Source organism: Dendrobates tinctorius, unplaced genomic scaffold (assembly GCF_039654945.1).
Source record: "Dendrobates tinctorius isolate UK_male_01 unplaced genomic scaffold, ASM3965494v1 ptg000211l, whole genome shotgun sequence".
Lineage (NCBI taxonomy): Eukaryota > Metazoa > Chordata > Amphibia > Anura > Dendrobatidae > Dendrobates > Dendrobates tinctorius.
In genome coordinates this window covers 23,365,109-23,384,478 of record NW_027361878.1, presented here as the reverse complement: position 1 = coordinate 23,384,478, position 19,370 = coordinate 23,365,109, and the positions used below count along the sequence as shown (strand labels likewise).

General features: G+C 45.0%; 1 protein-coding gene across 1 annotated transcript in view; it reads right to left on the bottom strand.

Annotated features, from left to right (window-relative positions):
• Nucleotides 1–19,370, bottom strand: part of LOC141058371 (uncharacterized) — a 140,461-nt gene continuing 121,091 nt past the window's right edge. The window contains exons 19-20 of the mRNA XM_073554617.1: nucleotides 11,255–11,397; nucleotides 1–2,733 (exon numbers count right to left, since the gene is read on the bottom strand). Of these exons, the coding sequence (XP_073410718.1) occupies nucleotides 2,483–2,733; nucleotides 11,255–11,397 (394 nt within the window). The 3' untranslated portion in view covers nucleotides 1–2,482. The remainder of the gene's footprint in view (nucleotides 2,734–11,254; nucleotides 11,398–19,370) is intronic.

The following is a 19,370-nucleotide window of genomic DNA, read 5'->3' as shown; positions in this document are numbered from 1 at the left end:
TCAGATTGAATGCACTTATTTTATTTGGTAACTAATAACAATGACAATATATACATATTACACTTCCATGGCAGGCCGAGAAAAAAGAATTGGTTAATGTCTACAAATAGTGCAAAAAGAATTGAGAGTCACACCGATCATGAAGATTTCTTAAGGTCCATTTACATGGGCTGGGAATAAGAACGCTCAATCCCACCGATCAACTGGTGCAATTGATCATTAACAAGGAACGTTCTTCTTTTCCAGGTGGTCAGAACATTTATGCATAAGGTCATGTTCAGACGTTCAGTATTTGGTCAGTATTTTACATCAGTATTTTTAAGCCAAAACCATAAGTGGGTGAAAAATACAGAAGTGTTGACGTTTTTGTATCATACTTTCCTCGGATTGTCCCAATCCTGGTTTTCTCTTCCAGATACTTGTAGAAAATACTGACCAAATGCTGAACGTGGCTTTAAAATCATTGTCATCAGCCACGCATCGCACCATGTACGTTGGCATTGGGAATGTGCTGTGGATAACTTGATGCTTTATGTGCGCAGATCGATTGCATTAACAGTCATTGCCTGAACAGTTTTTGTAGACCCATGGATGGCCAGTAATAGAGTCGGTCAGCGTTGATTAATGGGTTAAAATCAACCCATCTAAATGGACCTTTGGATGGAAGCCATCCCCTCGTTCTGATTTTGCCAGAACTATCCTGATTTTTGGTAAAAAAAATTCAAGCAAATTCTGGTATGGCTGTGAACGGGCAAAATTTTTTCACAAATTGCACTCTGGATTCTGGATGTTGCGAGGGCAGGACTGTAAGTGAGCCTTAAATATCTTTTTTTTTCAATGGATAGTTTGGAAAGTGTGGTTGAAGTGCTTGTTTAAGGAAAATGCTCTGGAAATAAAGTTGACAACCCCTTTAAAAGGATTTTCCAGTTTTGGAAAAAACATTTTCCCCGACATGTTAAAAAAAGCAAACAAACATCCTCCCTGGGTCCAGTGCTGAGGTTCTGCTGCTCCCAGTGTCTGACATCAACGCTGCAGACAATAAAAGATACCCGGAGCAGAGAAGACTCAGCGCTGGACCCAGGAAGGGGGAGAAAACAAGCTGAAGCTGAGGAAAAGGCTTTTTCCGAAACTGGAAAATCCCTTTAAGTACAGAGCCCCTAACATCTGGAGAGCATTGTACTGTACTGTATTGCCTTTCTTATTACCCAATGATACAATTACAGATATTGTATGTGCTTCACATACGTGGATGGTATTACATGGATATAGAAACAGCTACTGATAATAATATGAAATATAACAGTCACGGCCTTAACGAAAATGTCTGAAATCTATGTAAATTTATTAATAAATATATTTATAGGAAATTATATGGGAAAATAAAATTAGTCATTATTGTCCATTAGCTTTAAAAAGTTCCTGTAAACATAAGCACTGCCCTACCCATCATATGCAAAATGAGAAATCTACTAATCAGCTGGTTCTATGAAACAGGCTGGCCAATGGCAAAAGATTTGGTAGATGTTACTGTAATTACTGGTAAAATGGCTAAGGGGGTTGCCCAATGATTAAATATTAAAGGGAACCTGTCATCAGTTTTTTTTCTACCCCATCTAAGAGGACCAGAGACACTGATTTCAGTGATGTGTCACTTACTGAGCTGCTTGATACAGTGTTGATAAAATAATTGATTTATCTTCTGTTGATCTAGCAGTTCTCTGAATGCTGAGCCCTGTACAACCCCACCCACAATACTGATTGGCAGCTTTCTGTGTACAATGTGCATTGGCAGAAAGCAGCCAATCAGTGGTGGGGGCTTGATTGGACTACGTGTCAGCAGGTTTACTAGTCCACTAGTGATAATCTCCTGCTGATAAAGCAATGAAATTGTAACAATTACAGCAAGCAGCCCAGTAAGTGACACATCACTGAAATCCAGATCTCTTCCCCAACATCATGCTGCTCTCAGTTTAGGTAGCAAAAATCTGACACTGAAAAGTTATTATACATTTCTCTTGTGTAGCATCTTTCCTTTTGCCTCCTGCTGCCTCCACCTCTCATTTTGGCCTGCCATTCCTCCTGCTCCCGGGATGGCTACATCAGGGGTAGGGGGAATGCATTGAATAGTCTCCCTTGGTTTTGCTGTGCTGTATAGGTTTAAACTCACCCCTGCGTTGGCCATCCTGAAAGCATGAAGAATGGCCCGGAATACTGAGCTGAGGAGGCAGCGGGAGAAAAACGGAGATAGGGTTGTGTCCAGGCTAGTGGTTCCTGGCGCCTAGACAGGAGGCCCACTGATCTCTTACCGTCCTTCGTCGCTGGTTAGGCTTTTGATTGGCGCGACATCATTTATGACGGACTAAATTAATACTTAATTGTGGTACGACCACTTTATTGATACCGTGTGTCCATGATAGAGCGGGTCTTTCATCACACAGTAAACTCCTCAGATGTGATCAGCTCCACTGGTTACGTTATCCACTCATGATGTCTCTTCCCCTTTGCTGTCTCGTTTGCCTTCAGATCCGGTGTCGTCTTCTTCACTGTCCTGTACTTGCCTACTTTGTCTCAGGCGGAATTTATCTCTGGGAGAAGAGTCCACTGCACTGAACGATTCGCTGCTCCGCAAGGTGGAGCTCAGCTTCATACGACGGAAACGCGGAGACGCCACCTGGTGGGACTGGCTGGAGACGCTGAGCGAGCTTTTGCTGCGACGAAGAGGAACATCTCCAGCTGGGAAATCAATGGTGCAGAATATATAGAAATATGACAATAAGGAAATATTGCTAATCTATCTTAAAAAGAATAATAAGTCATAAATTCTACAGTTTATATCTACTTTATGCCACATAACCAATATAAAATCAAATTTAGATGTTGGTCAAGATCATATAAAAGTACCACACATAATCTCTTTTCTGCAGAACACCTCTTCTTTGCTGTCCTCTTGTCTGCTCCTATCATTCCCCATGCTTCTCACGTGCTTCACCTGTAGTCTGGAATTCTCTACCCCCACCAGTCAGAATTCCCTCACTTTCTAAATCTCCAAAAGGAACCAGAAACTGTATCTCTTCTGAAAAGTTTGTGTGATGCCCTGTGTCTTTGCTGCCACAAAAAGGTCAAATATGTACTGTTTTGTATGTGTTTTGTAACTGATGGGAGTTATGCTTTTTCTGCTGGAGACAACTGCACACATACAATTTTACCTCACTCCCTTACTTCCCTGAAGCTTAGAGGTTTGGAGACGTACCCTAACTTGGAGGGAAGGAGTTAAGTTGTTGTTCTGTAAGGAAGACTGTGAGGAAGAAAATGGAGAATGTTCTTGCAACAGTAACATGTGCTCCCTCCAGGAACAATGCTGAGAGGAATCAGGGAATCAGCCCCTAGGCCATCTATGCTTTTAGAGTCAGATGGTAAGCTGTGAGACTGTGTGGTTTGTACAACCAGCAGTGGAGTGTCTTCTCCCAGGAGAACTACAGCAACCAAGAATCAGTGAGAGATTATGCCAGAATGAGCACGTGCTTCACAAAGGATTCAAGCTTCATGTTGCTGGGGGCAGAAAACACTGTGAGTACTTGGGAGTACTGGAAGTTTCAGACTCTGGGAAACCTTTGTCCCTGAAGGAATAAGAACAGCAGGAAGTTTACACTGAATCACAGCAGAGAGAGAGATAACTCCAATCCTGCAGAGCATCTGTAACCCTGGTGAGAGAGTTGTATTTTATCCTCTGAACTGCATCTGAACTTCAGTAAATGATAAAGTGACTTTCCTTGTCTCCTGCCTTGTTACTCCGTGTCATCTACTTCCATCACAATCTCTGGGGGTCAGGCCCGGATTGATAATGTGCCCAACCGGGCATTTCCCGCTGGGACGCTGTCAGGTGGGCCGTGGGCTGGCAGCGCCCGCTCATCTGGCCTCTTGCCAGCTGATGCGGCCACTGGCCTGGCTGTTCTTCATGCTGCCGGCCCTCTGCGGGCATGGCGGTTATAGCTCCTAACCCTTCCAGGATTTTTTCACTGCAGGGAGATAAAACGCCACGCCCCCCATGCATCCCATCCTTGCCCTCCAGAGACCCCCCCTCTGCAGCCACTCACAACGTTACTTGGCTGCTCTCTTCTCTGCGAACAGGACCTGTGATGAGGTCACAGGAGGGGAGGAGTCAGGGGGTCACACGATCAGGGTCCTCTGTCCAGACTCCTGATCATGTGACCCCTGACTCCTCCCCTCCTGTGACCTCATCACAGGTCCTGTGCGCACATCCCTGCCTCTTGGTGTCTGCAGGAGTCTGCTGTGCTGGTTGCCATGGTGCTGGATGAGGGAAGTTTGTGTGGGGTCAGGAGGGGTTTACAGGGTGGATGTAGCAGAGCTGTGTGTGTGTACGAGGTGTATGGAGCGGAGCTGCGTGTGTACGAGGTGTACAGAGCAGAGCCGCGTGTGTACGAGGTGTACGGAACTGAGCCATGTGTGTGTTTGAGGTGTACAGAGCGGAGCCGCATGTGTACGAGGTGTATGAAGCGGAGCCGTGTGTATGAGTTGTACATGTGTGTACGAGATGTACAGAGCGGAGCTGTGTGTGTACGAGGTGTACGGTGCGGAGCCACGTGTGTACGAGGTGTACGGAGCGGAGCCGTGTGTGCACGAGGTGTAAGGAGCGGAGCCGGAGGTGTACGGAGCGGAGCCATGTGTGTACAAGATTTAAGGAGTGGAGCAGTCGGGTGTGCATGGTGCGGAGCCGTGTGTGTTTGAGGTGTACGGAGCGGAGCCGGAGGTGCACGAGGTGTACGAAGCGGAGCCGGATGTGTACGAGGTGTACGGAGTGGAGCAGAGCCGGGTGTGTACGGGGTGTACGGAGCTGAGCCGCGTATGTACGAGGTGTACGGAGCGGAACCGGATGTGTACAAGGTCTACGGAGCGGAGCCATGTGTGTACGAGGTGTATAGAGCGGAGCCATGTGTGTATGAGGTGTACGGAGCGTAGCCGTGTGTACGAGGTGTACAGAGTGGAGCAGAGCCGGGTGTGTACGGGGTGTACGGAGCGGAGCCGCATGTGTACGAGGTGTACGGAGCGGAGCCGAAGGTGTGTACAAGGTCTACGGAGCAGAGCCATGTGTGTACGAGGTGTATGGAATGGAGCCCTGTGTGTACAAAGTGTACGGATCTGAGCCTTGTGTTTACGGAGCGGAGCAGATCCGGGTGTGTACGGAATGAAGCCGCGTGTGTACGGAATGAAGCCGCGTGTGTGCGGGGTGTACGGAGCGGAGTGGAGATGCGTGTGTATGGAGCGGAGCCGCGAGTGTACGTGGTGTATGGAGCAAAGCCGCATGTGTACAGGGTTTACGGAGTGGAGCCATGTGTGTACAAGGTGTACAGAGCGTAGCTGCGTGTGTACAAGGTGTACGGAGCAGAGTCGCATGTATACGAGTTTTACGGAGCGGAGCCATGTGTGAACTGAGTGGAGCCATGTATGCGTGAGGTGTACGGAGCGGAGCCGTGTGTGCACGAGGCATACAAAGCTGAACCGTGTGTGTATGAGGCGTGCGGAGCCATGCGTGTACAAGGTGTATGGTGGGGAGCATTCATATCTCCCAACCGTTCCGTATCCAGTGGGACAGTCCCGATTTTGAGAGAGACTGCCCTAGCTGGGAGCTTACTTTTCCCGTGGACACAGGAGTACACGGCGGTGTATGGTGGGGAGCATTCATACCTCCCAACAGTCCCGGATCCAATCGGACAGTCCAGATTTTGAGAGTCTGCTCCGTTGTCCCGTCTGGGAGCTTACTTTTCCCGCGGACACAGGAGTACACGGCGGAGCCCCGAGAAGCACTTTAAAACTCGCACGTGACGTTCTACCGGAAGTGACGTGCTAGAAGCTGACCGGAAATGAGGTAATTTCGGGAGCAGATTGTGATGGAACCATGGAGGCACTTCAGGGAATGCTGTGTATCACCGTGTCCTCCTCCGACAGCGTGGATCGCGGGATTGCCTTTGAATCGGGGATGCCGGCCATGTGAGCAGATCATGATATGTCCTGCACCGGGAGGCTCAGGTGGACACTACAATGGGAGCCGTGCTGCTACAGTATCTTTTTAGAATATTTCTTTCTCTCTCTGTTTCTTTCACTTTCTGTTCTTTCCTTCTCTCTCTAATCTTTCTTTTTTCTTTCTTTCTCTGTTCTTTCTTTGTTTCTTTCTCTCTGTTCTTTCTTTCGTTCCCCTCTTCCTTTCTCTCTGTTCTTTCTTTCTCTCTCTAATCTTTCCTTATTTCTCTCTCTGTTCTTTCTTTCTCTGTTCTTTATTTCTCTGTTCTCTTTCTTTCCCCTCTTTCTTTCTTTCTCTCTGTTCTTTCTTTCCTCTCTTTCTCTCTCTGTTCTTTCTTTCCCATCTTTCTTTCTCTCTCTCTGGTTTTTCTTTCTTTGTGCACTTTCTTTCTCTCTCTGTTCTTTCTTTATTTCTTTCCCCTCTTTCTTGCTCTTTCTTTCGCTCTATTCTTTCTTTCTCTCTCTCTAATCTTTCTTTCTTTCTCTCTCTGTTCTTTCTTTCTCTCTGTTCTCTTTCTTTCCCTCTCACTGTTCTCTCTCTGTTCTTTCTTTCTCCTTATTTCTCTCTCTGTTCTTTCTTTCTGTTTCTTTCTCTCTCTGTTCTTTCTCTCTCTCTGTTCTTTCTCTTTCATTCTCTCTCTGTTCTTTCTTTCCCATCTTTCTCTCTCTCTGTTCTTTCTTTCTTTTTTTCTCTTTCTTTCTTTCTTTTTTCTTTCTTTCTTTCTCTATATGTTCTTTCTTTCCCCTCTTTCTTTTTTTCTCTTTCTCTCTGTTCTTTTTTTATGTCCCCTCTTTCTTTCTCTCTCTGTTCTTTCTTTCTCTGTTCTCTCTCTCTCTGTTCTTTCTTTCTTTTCCTCAGTACCAGCCACTGTGCCCAAAATGGCTGATGTACAGTATATCCACTGTACACTGTATATACATCAGCCTCAAGTCAGCACCTATCTATACGCAAGCCTCAACAACAGTATATACGTAAGCCTCAGCACCAGTATATACATCAGCACCTGTATAATACACAGGCGCTGGGGCTGATGTATATACAGGTGCTGGCGGGGGTGATGAATATACTGGTGCTGACTTGAGGCTGATGTATATATGGGCTGTGTGTATATACATCACTGATCAGCCTCTAGTCAGCACCTATATATACACCAGCCCCAGCACCTGTATATACATCAGCCCCAGCACCCGTATATACATCAGCCCCAGCACCCATATATACACCAGCCCTAGCACTCGTATATACATCAGCCCCCCGCACCATATATACATCAGCCCCAGCACCTGTATATACATCAGCTCCAGCACCTGTATATACATCAGCCCTAGCACCCGTATATACACCAGCCCCAGCACCCGTATATATATCAGCCCCAGCACCCGTATATACACCAGCCCCAGCACCCGTATATACACCAGCCCCAGCACCCAAATATACATCGGCCCCAGCACCCGTATATACATCAGCCCCAGCACCCGTATATACATCAGCCCCAGCACCCGTATATACATCATCCCCAGCACCCGTATATACATCGGCCCTAGCACCCGTATATACAAAAGCCCCCCAGACCATATATACACCAGCCCCAGCACCTGTATATACATCAGCCCCAGCACCCGTATATACAGTACTTCAGCCCCAGCACCCGTAAATACAAGTATATACAGTAGTCTCAATGTGATATATATTCAGCAGTATGTAACATAATATAGTATAATGCTGTCAATTATAATGTAGAGTTGTGTGTATATAGTGTAGAGCTGTTCATATAGTATGTTGCTGTGTATATAGTGTGGAATCCACACTATATACATTGGCCCATCTTTACACTATACAGTATATACACAGCTCCCCTCTAAAGTATATTCCTTACCACAGTATATAGTGTGGAGCTGTGTACATTGTATATACTCCTCCTGTCCTGTATACATGGTTTAAATATAAATATCTGCTCTAAGTGTGTGTATCTATGAAAATAAAAAGTGCTCCGATGAATTGTGCAAAGTGGAGGACTCTTTATTAGCCCATGTGACAAAGTCTTGGATCTATAACAGATCATTTCTCTGCTATGGAATTGAAATATTACCACATGAGCTAATAAAGAGTCCTCCACTTTTCTCTTATTAATCATTTAATCGGGGTGCTGATTATTTTCTTTTTATAAATGCCTTTGATTTAAGGGTGTGTCCTAAAAGCATTTCACCCACTGCTTAATATTTGATGGTGCTCAATTATGACAGGTATCAAGGCTGACATCACCACCCGGCAAAAGCGGGCAAGTGCCATCGGGGACATGGCATGCTATGGAGCTCGTAAGTAGATGCTCCGGTGCCAGCGCCGACACAGTTGAAAACAATGATGAGTGAGGGAGCCATCTGCTGATGCTCCCTCTCTCATCTTTCCCCCTCTGCGTCTGAGCTCTGTGACTTCTTAGTGCAGAGGGCGCAATTACATCACTACAGCGAATCGTCTGTGCCAAGCAGTGCAGAGGATCAAAATACACTGAGGAGACCAGAGCAGTGGGGACAGGGAGAAGTATTATATGGGGCCCATTGTAGTGTATGAAGTAATATATGGGGCCCATTATACTGTATAAAGTAATATATGGGGCCCATTATACTGTTTGAAGTAATATACAGTATGAGGGCCCATTATACTGTATGGACCATTATATGGGGCCCATAAAACTGTATGCAGTAATGTATTGGGCCCATAATAGTGTATGGAGCATTATATGGGCTCACTGTACCGTATGGAGGAATATGTGGGGTCCATTGTACTGTATGGAGCAATATATGGGGCCATTATACTGTATGGAGCTTTATGTGTTGCCCATAATACTGTATGGAGGAATATGTGATGCCCATAATACTGTATGTAGGACTATGTTGTGCCCATAATACTATGAAGGACTATGTCGTGCCCATAATACTGTATGGAGGACTATATGGGGCCCATAATACTGTATGGAGGTCTGTTATGAATGGGTCACCGAGGAGAAAAAAACAAAACAAGCTAAGTCACAGAAAACCAGAGAGGTTGGTAATTATGCAGATTGCAGATCCCTGATCCTAACCACACAACTAGTAGCAGCCGTGGAGCGTACCTACGATGGTCCTAGACGCTTTGTCACAGCCGGAGGACTAAATAAGCCTGAAGCAAGAAAAGGGGAAAACTAACTGCCCCAGAGCAGACCCCAAAGGAAAGACAGCCCCCACACATGTATTGACGGTGAAGCAAGATGAAAGCACAAACACAGGCAGGAAAATAGGCTGAGCAAACGATGGGGCCCAAGCTAGCTAGAAAGGATAGGAAAGGAAAGACACTGTCTGCAAACTGCAAAAAACCCTACAAAAATAAAGTCCAACACTTCTGATAGCAAAATTAACCCTGAAGTCACTAGACTTCTCCCACTATATCAGCACTCTGAAATATTCTGAGACAGAGCAAAAAGAGGCCAATCTAATAAGGGACAAAAAGCAAATTGACAAATACAGATAAATAAAGTGGAAATTTAGCGCAGCCCAGCCGGGGCTGGCTGACCACACAAAAAACTGAATAGACCAACAAAATCAAGTGTGAACATTAGCAGAAAAACTTAGCTTTAGATGACTGGAACAGAGCTGAAAACCAAGACCTGACAAGCCAGAAGGAATCACCAGCACCAGAATAGGGCGTCGGCTGTCTTAAATCCAGTCTGAGATTCCTGAGGTCCAATCGCCATCCTCATTATCAGGTGGCAGATCTCTACTGATTAAATCAGCCTCACTACCTCCTGTTACCACCAGAGGGAGCCTGGAAGGAGAACTCACAACTGGTGGACCAGAAAATGAACTCACAGCAGAGGTCTATGTGGTGCCTATAATACTATATGGAGGACTATGTGGGGCCCATAATACTGTATGGAGGACTATATGGTGCCTATAATACTGTATACAGGACTATATGGTGCCCATAATACTGTAAAGAGGACTATGTGGTACCAATAACAATGTATGGAGGACTAAGTGGGTCACATAATACTGTATGGAGGACTATGTGGTGCCCATAATACTGTATGGAGGGATATCCAAATTTGGATGTTCTCCCCTATCTTTTGGATAGGGGATGACTTTCTGTTTGTTGTGGATCTGACCGCTGGGACCCCCATGATCCTAGGAAACGTAGCTTTGAAGAGCACCATGTAAATGGAGCTGTGGTCCAATCATACGCATTGTGACGCCATTAACATGTGGCTCTTTAAATAACTCCTTTAATAGAGTGATGAGGGGACGACAAAGTATAGCAAAAATTCACTGATCGGGGCTGATGAGTGTCATAGTTTGTGGGCTGGTGGGGTTTGTGTGGCAGGGCTGCTTTTTTGTCCCAGTCCGGCCCTGCTGGGGGGCCAGCCCTAGTTGGAGAGTGTTAAACATCTGCACTGCTATCACCATCTACCCCCCCAGAGATCATCTGCAGTGCCAGCTATCTTACAGTCGAACACTCCAATTGGCGTCACAAACTCTTTTTCAAATTTCTTTTATTTCTCTTTTATTTTTTAACCCCATTTCACTGTCCCCGGAGCACAAGCACCGGGCATGGCTGCCACCCCCGTGACGTCCTGAATCCAACGCTGCCCGGCGACCAGAGTACCCCGCTCCAAGTGATACATCTGCAACCTACAATATCTCTGCTACCACTACACTACCGTAAGAGCAGCTTCTACCCTCACTTACTGTCTCTCTTACCCTCTTCCCTGTCTTTATTTCTTAAAATGGCGAGGTTTTGCTCTGATTTTATTCTATCTGTTCCCCTGAATATGCAGTTTTCAAATTTCTTTAAATCGGCCGTACTGTTCCAGATATGTAGGTTATTTAGTGCTGATTTTTATGGTATTTTTCAAGAGGTGTGGCTCTCATGATCCTCTGAGGCGTGTCTTTAGGCAGCTCTGCATAATTGCCCTGTGAGCCATGCCTCCTTAATAAACATAAAAGTTATTACTAATTAAAAAGAAAATAATAAAAAATGGATTACTTAAGGGAGCAGTGAGGAAAAAATAAGAGCAAAAATTAGCCACTTTAGACCTGTTGACAGGTCCTCTTTAAAGGGGTTGTACATGATTTTGAAATCATGGATGCTATCTCTTAGAACATATTGGGCCTGGTTTTGCAGATCTCAAGTGAAATTGTTCTGGGTTATAGAATACTAGTAATAAAACCATTGTTTCGTTCTTACATTTTGTGGGGCTGTCCGGCTCCAACGAAGGCTCTTTAGGAGGGTTCAGAAAACGTGCAGTATCTCCAGGGCCTCTTGCAGGCTTCTCCTTGGTCTTCAGGAGTCTCTTCATTTTATCAGTTATCCAGTTACTCCTCTTGTGACTGTAAAATAAAAAATGTCAGGAAATGAAACCAATGCTACCTGCCATGTCCAGTTTGGAGCTGCTAAAGAAGGCTTTACTGGACTAGAGAAGACTTGTGAATCCTTACGTTGCGAGCCCTGCACACCAGGAACGGTGGTTGAGTGACGGCAAGTCTGTGATTTGCATACATATGGTCTAGTGCTGTCTAGATGGGTGCAGCCTCACTCTATGCACTGTAATGAGTGAGGGTGGACACAGTCTAGTGGGAATGTTGTAAATTCTTCTTTTCACAACTATTGGGGAAAGGGCCTTTTGTGCCTAGAAGGTACTATCATATATACTTAATTATTCACCTCCAATCTGTCCTAGGGTTCAAACTTACGACCCATAGTATGGCACGCAGGAGCTGCAGGCTGCTCTGCTAAGAATAGGAGGATTTTCTCTGCCTAAGGCCGGAGTTACACTACCGTAGAATACGGACTAGTGCTATGCGAGAAAACATCTTTGGTCATGAACTCGCAGGACCTGTCAGATGGCACAGTGAGCAGGAGAACTTTCACAGGCAGACACTGAGCACACGGTGCTCAGTTTCTCCGCTGAATGACAGACTGCAAGGTCTCACCATGCAGCCTGACATCTAGATGTAGTTGAACTGAACCCGTCGAGGGACTAATAAATTAAAAGCATCTCTGTGGAAAGGTGAGGAACTTTGTTGTTTGTTTTTTTACCTCTTTTGCAGATGACGAGGGCATTGGGGGAATGGGCGAGGTCATAAGTATGGTTTAATTAAGAATATTAAAGGCGTCTGTGTCTTTCTTCCAAATAAAGGACTTTTATTCTTGGTGTTGTGTTCTCTAACAATGTGACTATGGGGTTAGTAATGGGGGCATCTTATTGACGTCTCTCCATTACTAACCTCGGGGCTTGATGTTACCAGACAATATAAAGGGGGGGGGCAGTATCCATGGCCCCTTCCTAGGTTATTAATATCAGCCCGCAGCTGTCTGCATAGCCTTTGCTAGTTAGTAATTATAGGGGGACCCCACGTCATTTTTTTGGGGGGTCCCCCATTTTAATAGCCAGTAAAGGCTAAGTATACAGTTGTGAACTGATATTAATAACCTGGGAAGCTCTATGGGAATGACACCTTTCCCAGGCTATAAACATCTGCCCCCAGCCGTTGGCTTTCCCTCTGCTGGTTACGAAAATTGCGCGGGAGCCCACACCATTTTTTCCAAAAAATTATCTTTTATTAATTAAATATATGTACAGTAAGCTGCACACACTCTGCACTAATTGTATTTGTCAACGACTTAAATATATATATATACCTATTCTGTATGTATTTACTGTATGTAATCCATCTATTCTATTCTGGCGACTCCTGCTGTGATTTTACAGAACACAGCAGATGAATGACCGGCTTTTCTTCTATCTATCTATGCAATATAAATACATATATATATATATATATATATATATATATATATGTATATGTGTGTGTCACTGACATCTATATATCTATATATTCTATGTGTTTATATCTATTCTATCTATTCTATTCTAGCCTGTCACTCTGTGATTATACTGTACGTGGCAGATGAATTGACGGCTTTTATTCTATCTATCTACGGTATCTATCTATCTATCTATCTATCTATCTATTGATGTGTGTGTGTTTTGAAGAATATTTCCTTTGAAAATGATGTGTAAATGACAGAGAATTGCTGTATGTAAAAGCTCCTGTTAAAATGGCATTGCAATCGGATAGCAATCGCACTGCATTTGGATGTCAGTCAGATGCTTGGTGTGAGAAATTGGATTGTACTCGCAAGACACTCGCATTACACTCCTGTGACTCTCGAAGGGAGACTCGGACCGATTGTTCCACACGTTTAGTGTGGCTCTGGCCTAAAAGTCTTTATGGTATTCTTCTTCTTCAAGAATATTGTATTGGCACATAGAAATACATCTCTGCATACTGAACCAAAATATCCCCATATACCAGTACATAACCATATATCTATATATTAAGATATAAAATACAAATTTGAAATTTTTTTTTACTATAAAAATACAAAAAAATTCTGAAAAACATAATAGTAGCATTCCCTATTCTATAAGTAAATGAAGTAAATAACATGGACTTATTTGATATCCCTGTAATTGTAAAAACCCATACAATACATTGATGGATTGTTTACTGTGATCGGTACATAATGTAAAAAATGGCACTATTGTGGTTTTTTTTCTCTCCATCCATTAAATCTATAAAAAATGAATACAAGTGTAATAGCTACATAACTGTTTGGAAGAATGGGACTTAAAAAAAACTATAGCTCATCTAAAAAAAACAAAACCAAGACCTCATGTGGTGATGCTTATGTAAAAATAATGATTTTACGGTTGTTGCAACTATGAACAAATAAAAAATGTCTGGTCATCACAAAAAATGTGTGTATATGTAGGGGGGGCCGAAGATACAGCGGGTACCTGCGATCTGGGTCTGGAACTTGAGAGGCAGCATCCACTGTTCCTGGGGGGGAAGCTTGAAGGAGGCAGACCTTCCCCTGCAGCCTGGGGGAAGCCTGAGTGAGCAGGACCTTCCTCCTGACCAAGGGGGGCAGGGAGAGCCAGAAAAGCACGGGCTGCAGCAGAGGAAAAGAAGGAAAAAGCGCACGAAGCAAGTCTGGGTGGCGCCAGTGTAGAGCAGTGAGCAGTGCACTCTGCTTCCCCCTCCAGAGAGTGTCGGGGCTGTGACAGGCCGTGCTGCAGCAGACCTGAAGAATGGGGATGCTGCTGTAGGGAGGAGGACTCCCACAGAGTGACTGAGCCGGAACCAGGGGGACCGCCTTCAGGGTTCCTGAGGGAACAACACCGGGGGGGACAATGAAGGGAGAGACACGACTGTTATGAATGAGTCACCGTAGGAGGCAAAAACAGAAATGCTAGCTAAGTCCAGAAAACCAGAGAAGTTGGCAACTATCGGATTGCAGACCCCTGAACCTATCAACAACAACTAGCAGTAGCCGTGGGGGGTTCCTACGGTGCCCTAGACCCCTCAATCACAGCCGGAGAACTACATAGCCTAAAGACAGAAAGGGAAATCTAAACTGCCCCAGAGCAGACCCCAAAGCAATAGGCAGCCCCCAACATATAATGACGGTGAAGCAAGAAGAAAAAACACTAACACAGATAGAAAGATAGGCTGAGCAAATGATGGGGCCCAAGCTAACTAGATAGGACAGGATAGAAAAGCTGCTGTCTGCAATCCGCCAAAAACCCTATCAAAACAAGAGCCAACAGAGTGACAGGGAAAAAGGCCCTGAAGACGCTAGGCTTCAAAAAGACTATGTCAGTACTCAGGTATTTTCTGAAGACAGAGCAAAAAGACACTCTCAGAGAAATCACCAGCGAGGCAGAAGGGCGTCGGCTGCCTTATATCCAGTCAGCAATTCCCGTCACCCAGTCATCCTCTACCAGCTCAGGTGTTTGGTAATCAGCCTCACTACCTTCCTTCACCAGAAGAGGGAGTTCATCAGACCTCAATGGTGAAGGGGAAAATGAACACATAACAGTACCTCCCCCTTGAGGAGGAGTCACCGAAGCCTCATCCACGTCACCAGGGCGATCAGGGTGAGCCCGATGAAAGGCAGGCACCAATCTTTTGGCATGAATATCAGAGGCAGAGACCCAGGAATTATGCTCCTGACCATAACCCTTCCACTTAACCAAATACTGGAGTCTCCGTCTAGCCAGACGGGAATCCAGTATCTTCTCTACCTCATATTCCATGTTACCTTCAACCAATACAGGGTCCGGAGGTGCCACCCCAGGAACTACTGGTTCAACAAACCTCTTCAACAAGGACTTATGAAACACATTATGGATTTTAAATGTGACACGAAGAGCCAACCGAAAAGAGACCGGATTAATGATCTCCAAAATCTTGTAAGGTCCAATAAATCTAGGCTTAATCTTAGGAGAAGCTACCTTCATAGCGATATTTTTTGATGATAACCAAACCTTATCACCCACCTTAAACCGGGGACCAATGGTCCTATGTCGGTTGGAAAACCGCTGGGCCTTTTCCTGGGAGAGAGATAACTTATCCACCACTTGGTCCCAGATCTGGTGCATTCTCTCCTCCACAGTGTCAACACCTGGGCAGGCAGAAGGCTCCACCTGCCCTGAAGAAAATCGAGGATGAAACCCAAAATTACAAAAAAAGGTGACATCAAAGTGGCAGAACTAGCTCTATTATTTAAAGCAAATTCGGCCAAGGGCAAAAATGAAACCCAATCATCCTGATCAGCGGAAATAAAACATCTCAAATACGACTCCAAGGTCTGGTTTGTTCTCTCCGTCTGCCCATTGGTCTGAGGGTGAAACGCAGAGGAGAAGGACAACTGAATTCCCAGCTTGGAACAGAAAGTCCTCCAAAATCTAGACACAAACTGAACTCCTCTGTCAGATACAATGTTCTCAGGAATCCCGTGCAAGCGAACCACCTGTTGCAAAAACAGGGGCACCAACTCAGAAGAAGATGGCAACTTAGGGAGTGGTACAAGATGAACCATCTTAGAGAACCTATCACAAATCACCCAAATAACAGTCATTCTCTGAGAGACAGGCATATCAGAGATGAAATCCATTGAAATATGGGTCCATGGCCTCCTGGGGACCGGCAATGGCATCAACAACCCACTAGAGCGAGAACAAGGTTTAGACCGGGAGCAAGTCCCACAGGACTGCACAAAATTCCTGACATCACGAGACAAGGCGGGCCACCAAAAAGACCGACTCACCAGATCTCTAGTACCAAAAATACCTGGATGACCAGCCAATGCAGAGCAATGAACTTCAGACATCACTCTCTTCTTCCACTAGTCAGGAACATACAACTTTCCACTGGGACAACGCTCAGGTTTGTCCTCCTGGAACTCTTCCAGAGCACGTCTCAAATCGGGCGAGATGGCAGAAAGACCTATCCCTTCGCCTAAGATGGTAGCAGGCTTGGTCACCACAGGAGAATCAGCCAAGAAGCTCCTAGAAAGAGCGTCAGCCTTGACATTCTTAGTGCCAGGAAGAAAAGAGACCACAAAATCAAAACGTGTAAAAAACAAGGCCCATCTAGCTTGTCTAGGGTTCAAGAGTTTGGCCGACTCCAGGTAAATCAAATTCTTGTGGTCAATGAGGACCACGACTTGATGTTTAGCTCCCTCCAACCAATGTCTCCATTCCTCAAATGCCCATTTCATGGCTATCAGTTCCCGATTCCCCACATCATAGTTACGTTCAGATGGGGAGAACTTTCGGGAAAAGAAAGCACAGGGATTCATTTTAGATGTTACAGGATCCTTTTGGGACAAAACAGCTCCTGCACCAATCTCAGAAGCGTCCACCTCTACCTGGAACGGGAGTGAGACATCAGGTTGCCGCAAAACCGGGGCAGAAGTGAATCTTCGCTTCAGCTCCTGAAAGAAAGAAACAGCCTCCGGAGACCAATTCAACACATCAGCACCCTTCTTAGTCAGATCAGTCAATGGCTTGGCAATACTAGAAAATTTTGCTATAAATTTCCGATAAAAATTAGCAAAACCTAAAAACTTCTGAAGGGCCTTCAAAGAAGTGGGCTGAACCCAATCATAAATGGCCTGTACCTTGGCCGGGTCCATTTCAATAGTTGACAGAGACAAAATAAATCCCAAAAATGAAATCCTCTGTACCCCAAAAAGGCATTTCGATCCCTTGACATACAGGGAATTCTCCCTCAAGATCCGGAACACAGTCCGAACATGTTCCACATGAGAATCCCAATCCTTGGAGAAGATCAAAATATCATCCAGATAGATAATCAAAAATTTATCCACAAAGTCTTGGAAAATGTCATTCATGAAGCACTGGAAGACAGAAGGGGCATTAGTGAGCCCAAAAGGCATCACCAGGTACTCAAAATGTCCCTCTGGAGTATTAAACGCCGTCTTCCATTCATCCCCATGCTTAATGCGGATAAGATTATACGCCCCCCTGAGGTCAAGCTTGGTAAACCAGCAAGCACCTTTAACTCTGGAGAATAGATCCGAAATCAGGGGTAACGGATACTGATATTTAATAGTAATTTTGTTGAGGGCACGATAATCAATACAAGGCCTTAATGAACCATCCTTTTTGGCCACGAAAAAAAACCCAGCACCTAATGGTGAAGAGGATGGTCTAATATGACCCTTCTCCAACGCCTCCTTAATATAGGATCGCATAGCCTCGTGCTCGGGTACAGATAAATTGAAGAGCCGACCCTTGGGAAATTTACACCCCAGACTCAGTTCAATTGCACAGTCATAACTCCTATGAGGAGGCAAAGACGCAGACTCATTCTCAATAAATACATCATAAAAGTCCGCCAAATAGTCAGGAACATCATGTGACTGAGGAGAGGTGGAAAAAACCGGAGCCTCACTAAGGGCACACCGACAACCCCAACTCACCACAGACACAGATTTCCAATCCAAAACTGGATTATGAATTTGCAACCAGGGAAACCCCAGAACAATGGTATCATGCAAATTATGCAACACCAAAAATCTGCAATTTTCTTGATGGTCTGGGGCGACCTGCATTACCACCTGGGTCCAAAACTGAGGTTTATTTTTCGCCAAAGGAGTGGTATCAATACCCCTCAAAGGGATAGGCATCCGCAGAGGTGTCATAGGAAATCCACAACGTTTAGCAAAATCCAAGTCCATTAGGTTCAGGGCTGCTCCCGAATCCACAAAAGCCTTGGCGGAAAATGTGGACAGGGAGCAGATCAGTGTAATTGCCAGAAGAAACTTAGGTTGAACACCACCCATAGAAAACGTGTGTACAAAACGTTTCTCTCGTTTAGGACAGACAGAAATAATATGCGAGGCATCTCCACAAAAAAAACACAGCTTAATACGCCTTCTGAACTCCTGACGTTGCTCCCTGGACAAAACTCTATCACATTGCATAGGTTCAGACACTTGTTCAACAGGTGGCAACACCTCTCGTGCAGTCCTGCGTTCACGTAAGCGTCGATCAACCTGAATGGCTAATGACATAGAATCGTCAAGACCAGAGGGAACAGGAAATCCCACCATAGTATCTTTTACGGCTTCTGACAAACCCTTCTGAAAGAGAGCTGCCAAGGCATTATCATTCCAGGTAGTAAGGACCGCCCACTTTCGGAATTTTTGACAGTACAATTCTGCAGAATCTCAACCCTGGCTCAATGCCAACAGGGTCTTTTCAGCCTTATCAGTAGCATTAGGTTCGTCATGCAACAACCCCAAGGCTTGAAAAAATGCGTTCACATTAGTCAAAATAGGATCATCTGGTTTCTCTCGTTTAGGACAGACAGAAATAATATGCGAGGCATCTCCACAGAAAAAACACAACTTATTACGCCTTCTGAACTCCTGACGCTGCTCTCTGGAAAAAAGTCTATCACATTGCATAGGTTCAGACATTTGTTCAACAGGTGGCAACACCTCTCGTGCAGCTTTGCGTTCGCGCAAACGCCGATCAACCTGAATGGCTAATGACATAGAATCGTCAAGACCAGAGGGAACAGGAAATCCCACCATAGTATCTTTTACGGCTTCTGACAACCCCTTCCGAAAGAGAGCAGCCAAGGCATTATCATTCCAGGTAGTAAGTACTGCCCACTTTCGGAATTTTTGACAGTACAATTCTGCAGAATCACGACCCTGGTTCAATGCCAGCAGGGTCTTTTCAGCCTGATAAATGGCATTAGGTTCGTCATACAACAACCCCAAGGCCTGAAAAAATGCGTTCACATTAGTCAGAATAGGATCATCTGGTTTCAAAGAAAACGCCCAATCCTGGGGATCGCCACGCAGCAAAGAGATGACAATTTTAACCTGCTGCGCGGAGCTCCCTGACGAGATAGGCTTCAAGGCAAAAAATAATTTACAATTATTTTTGAAATTCAAAAATTTAGACCGATCC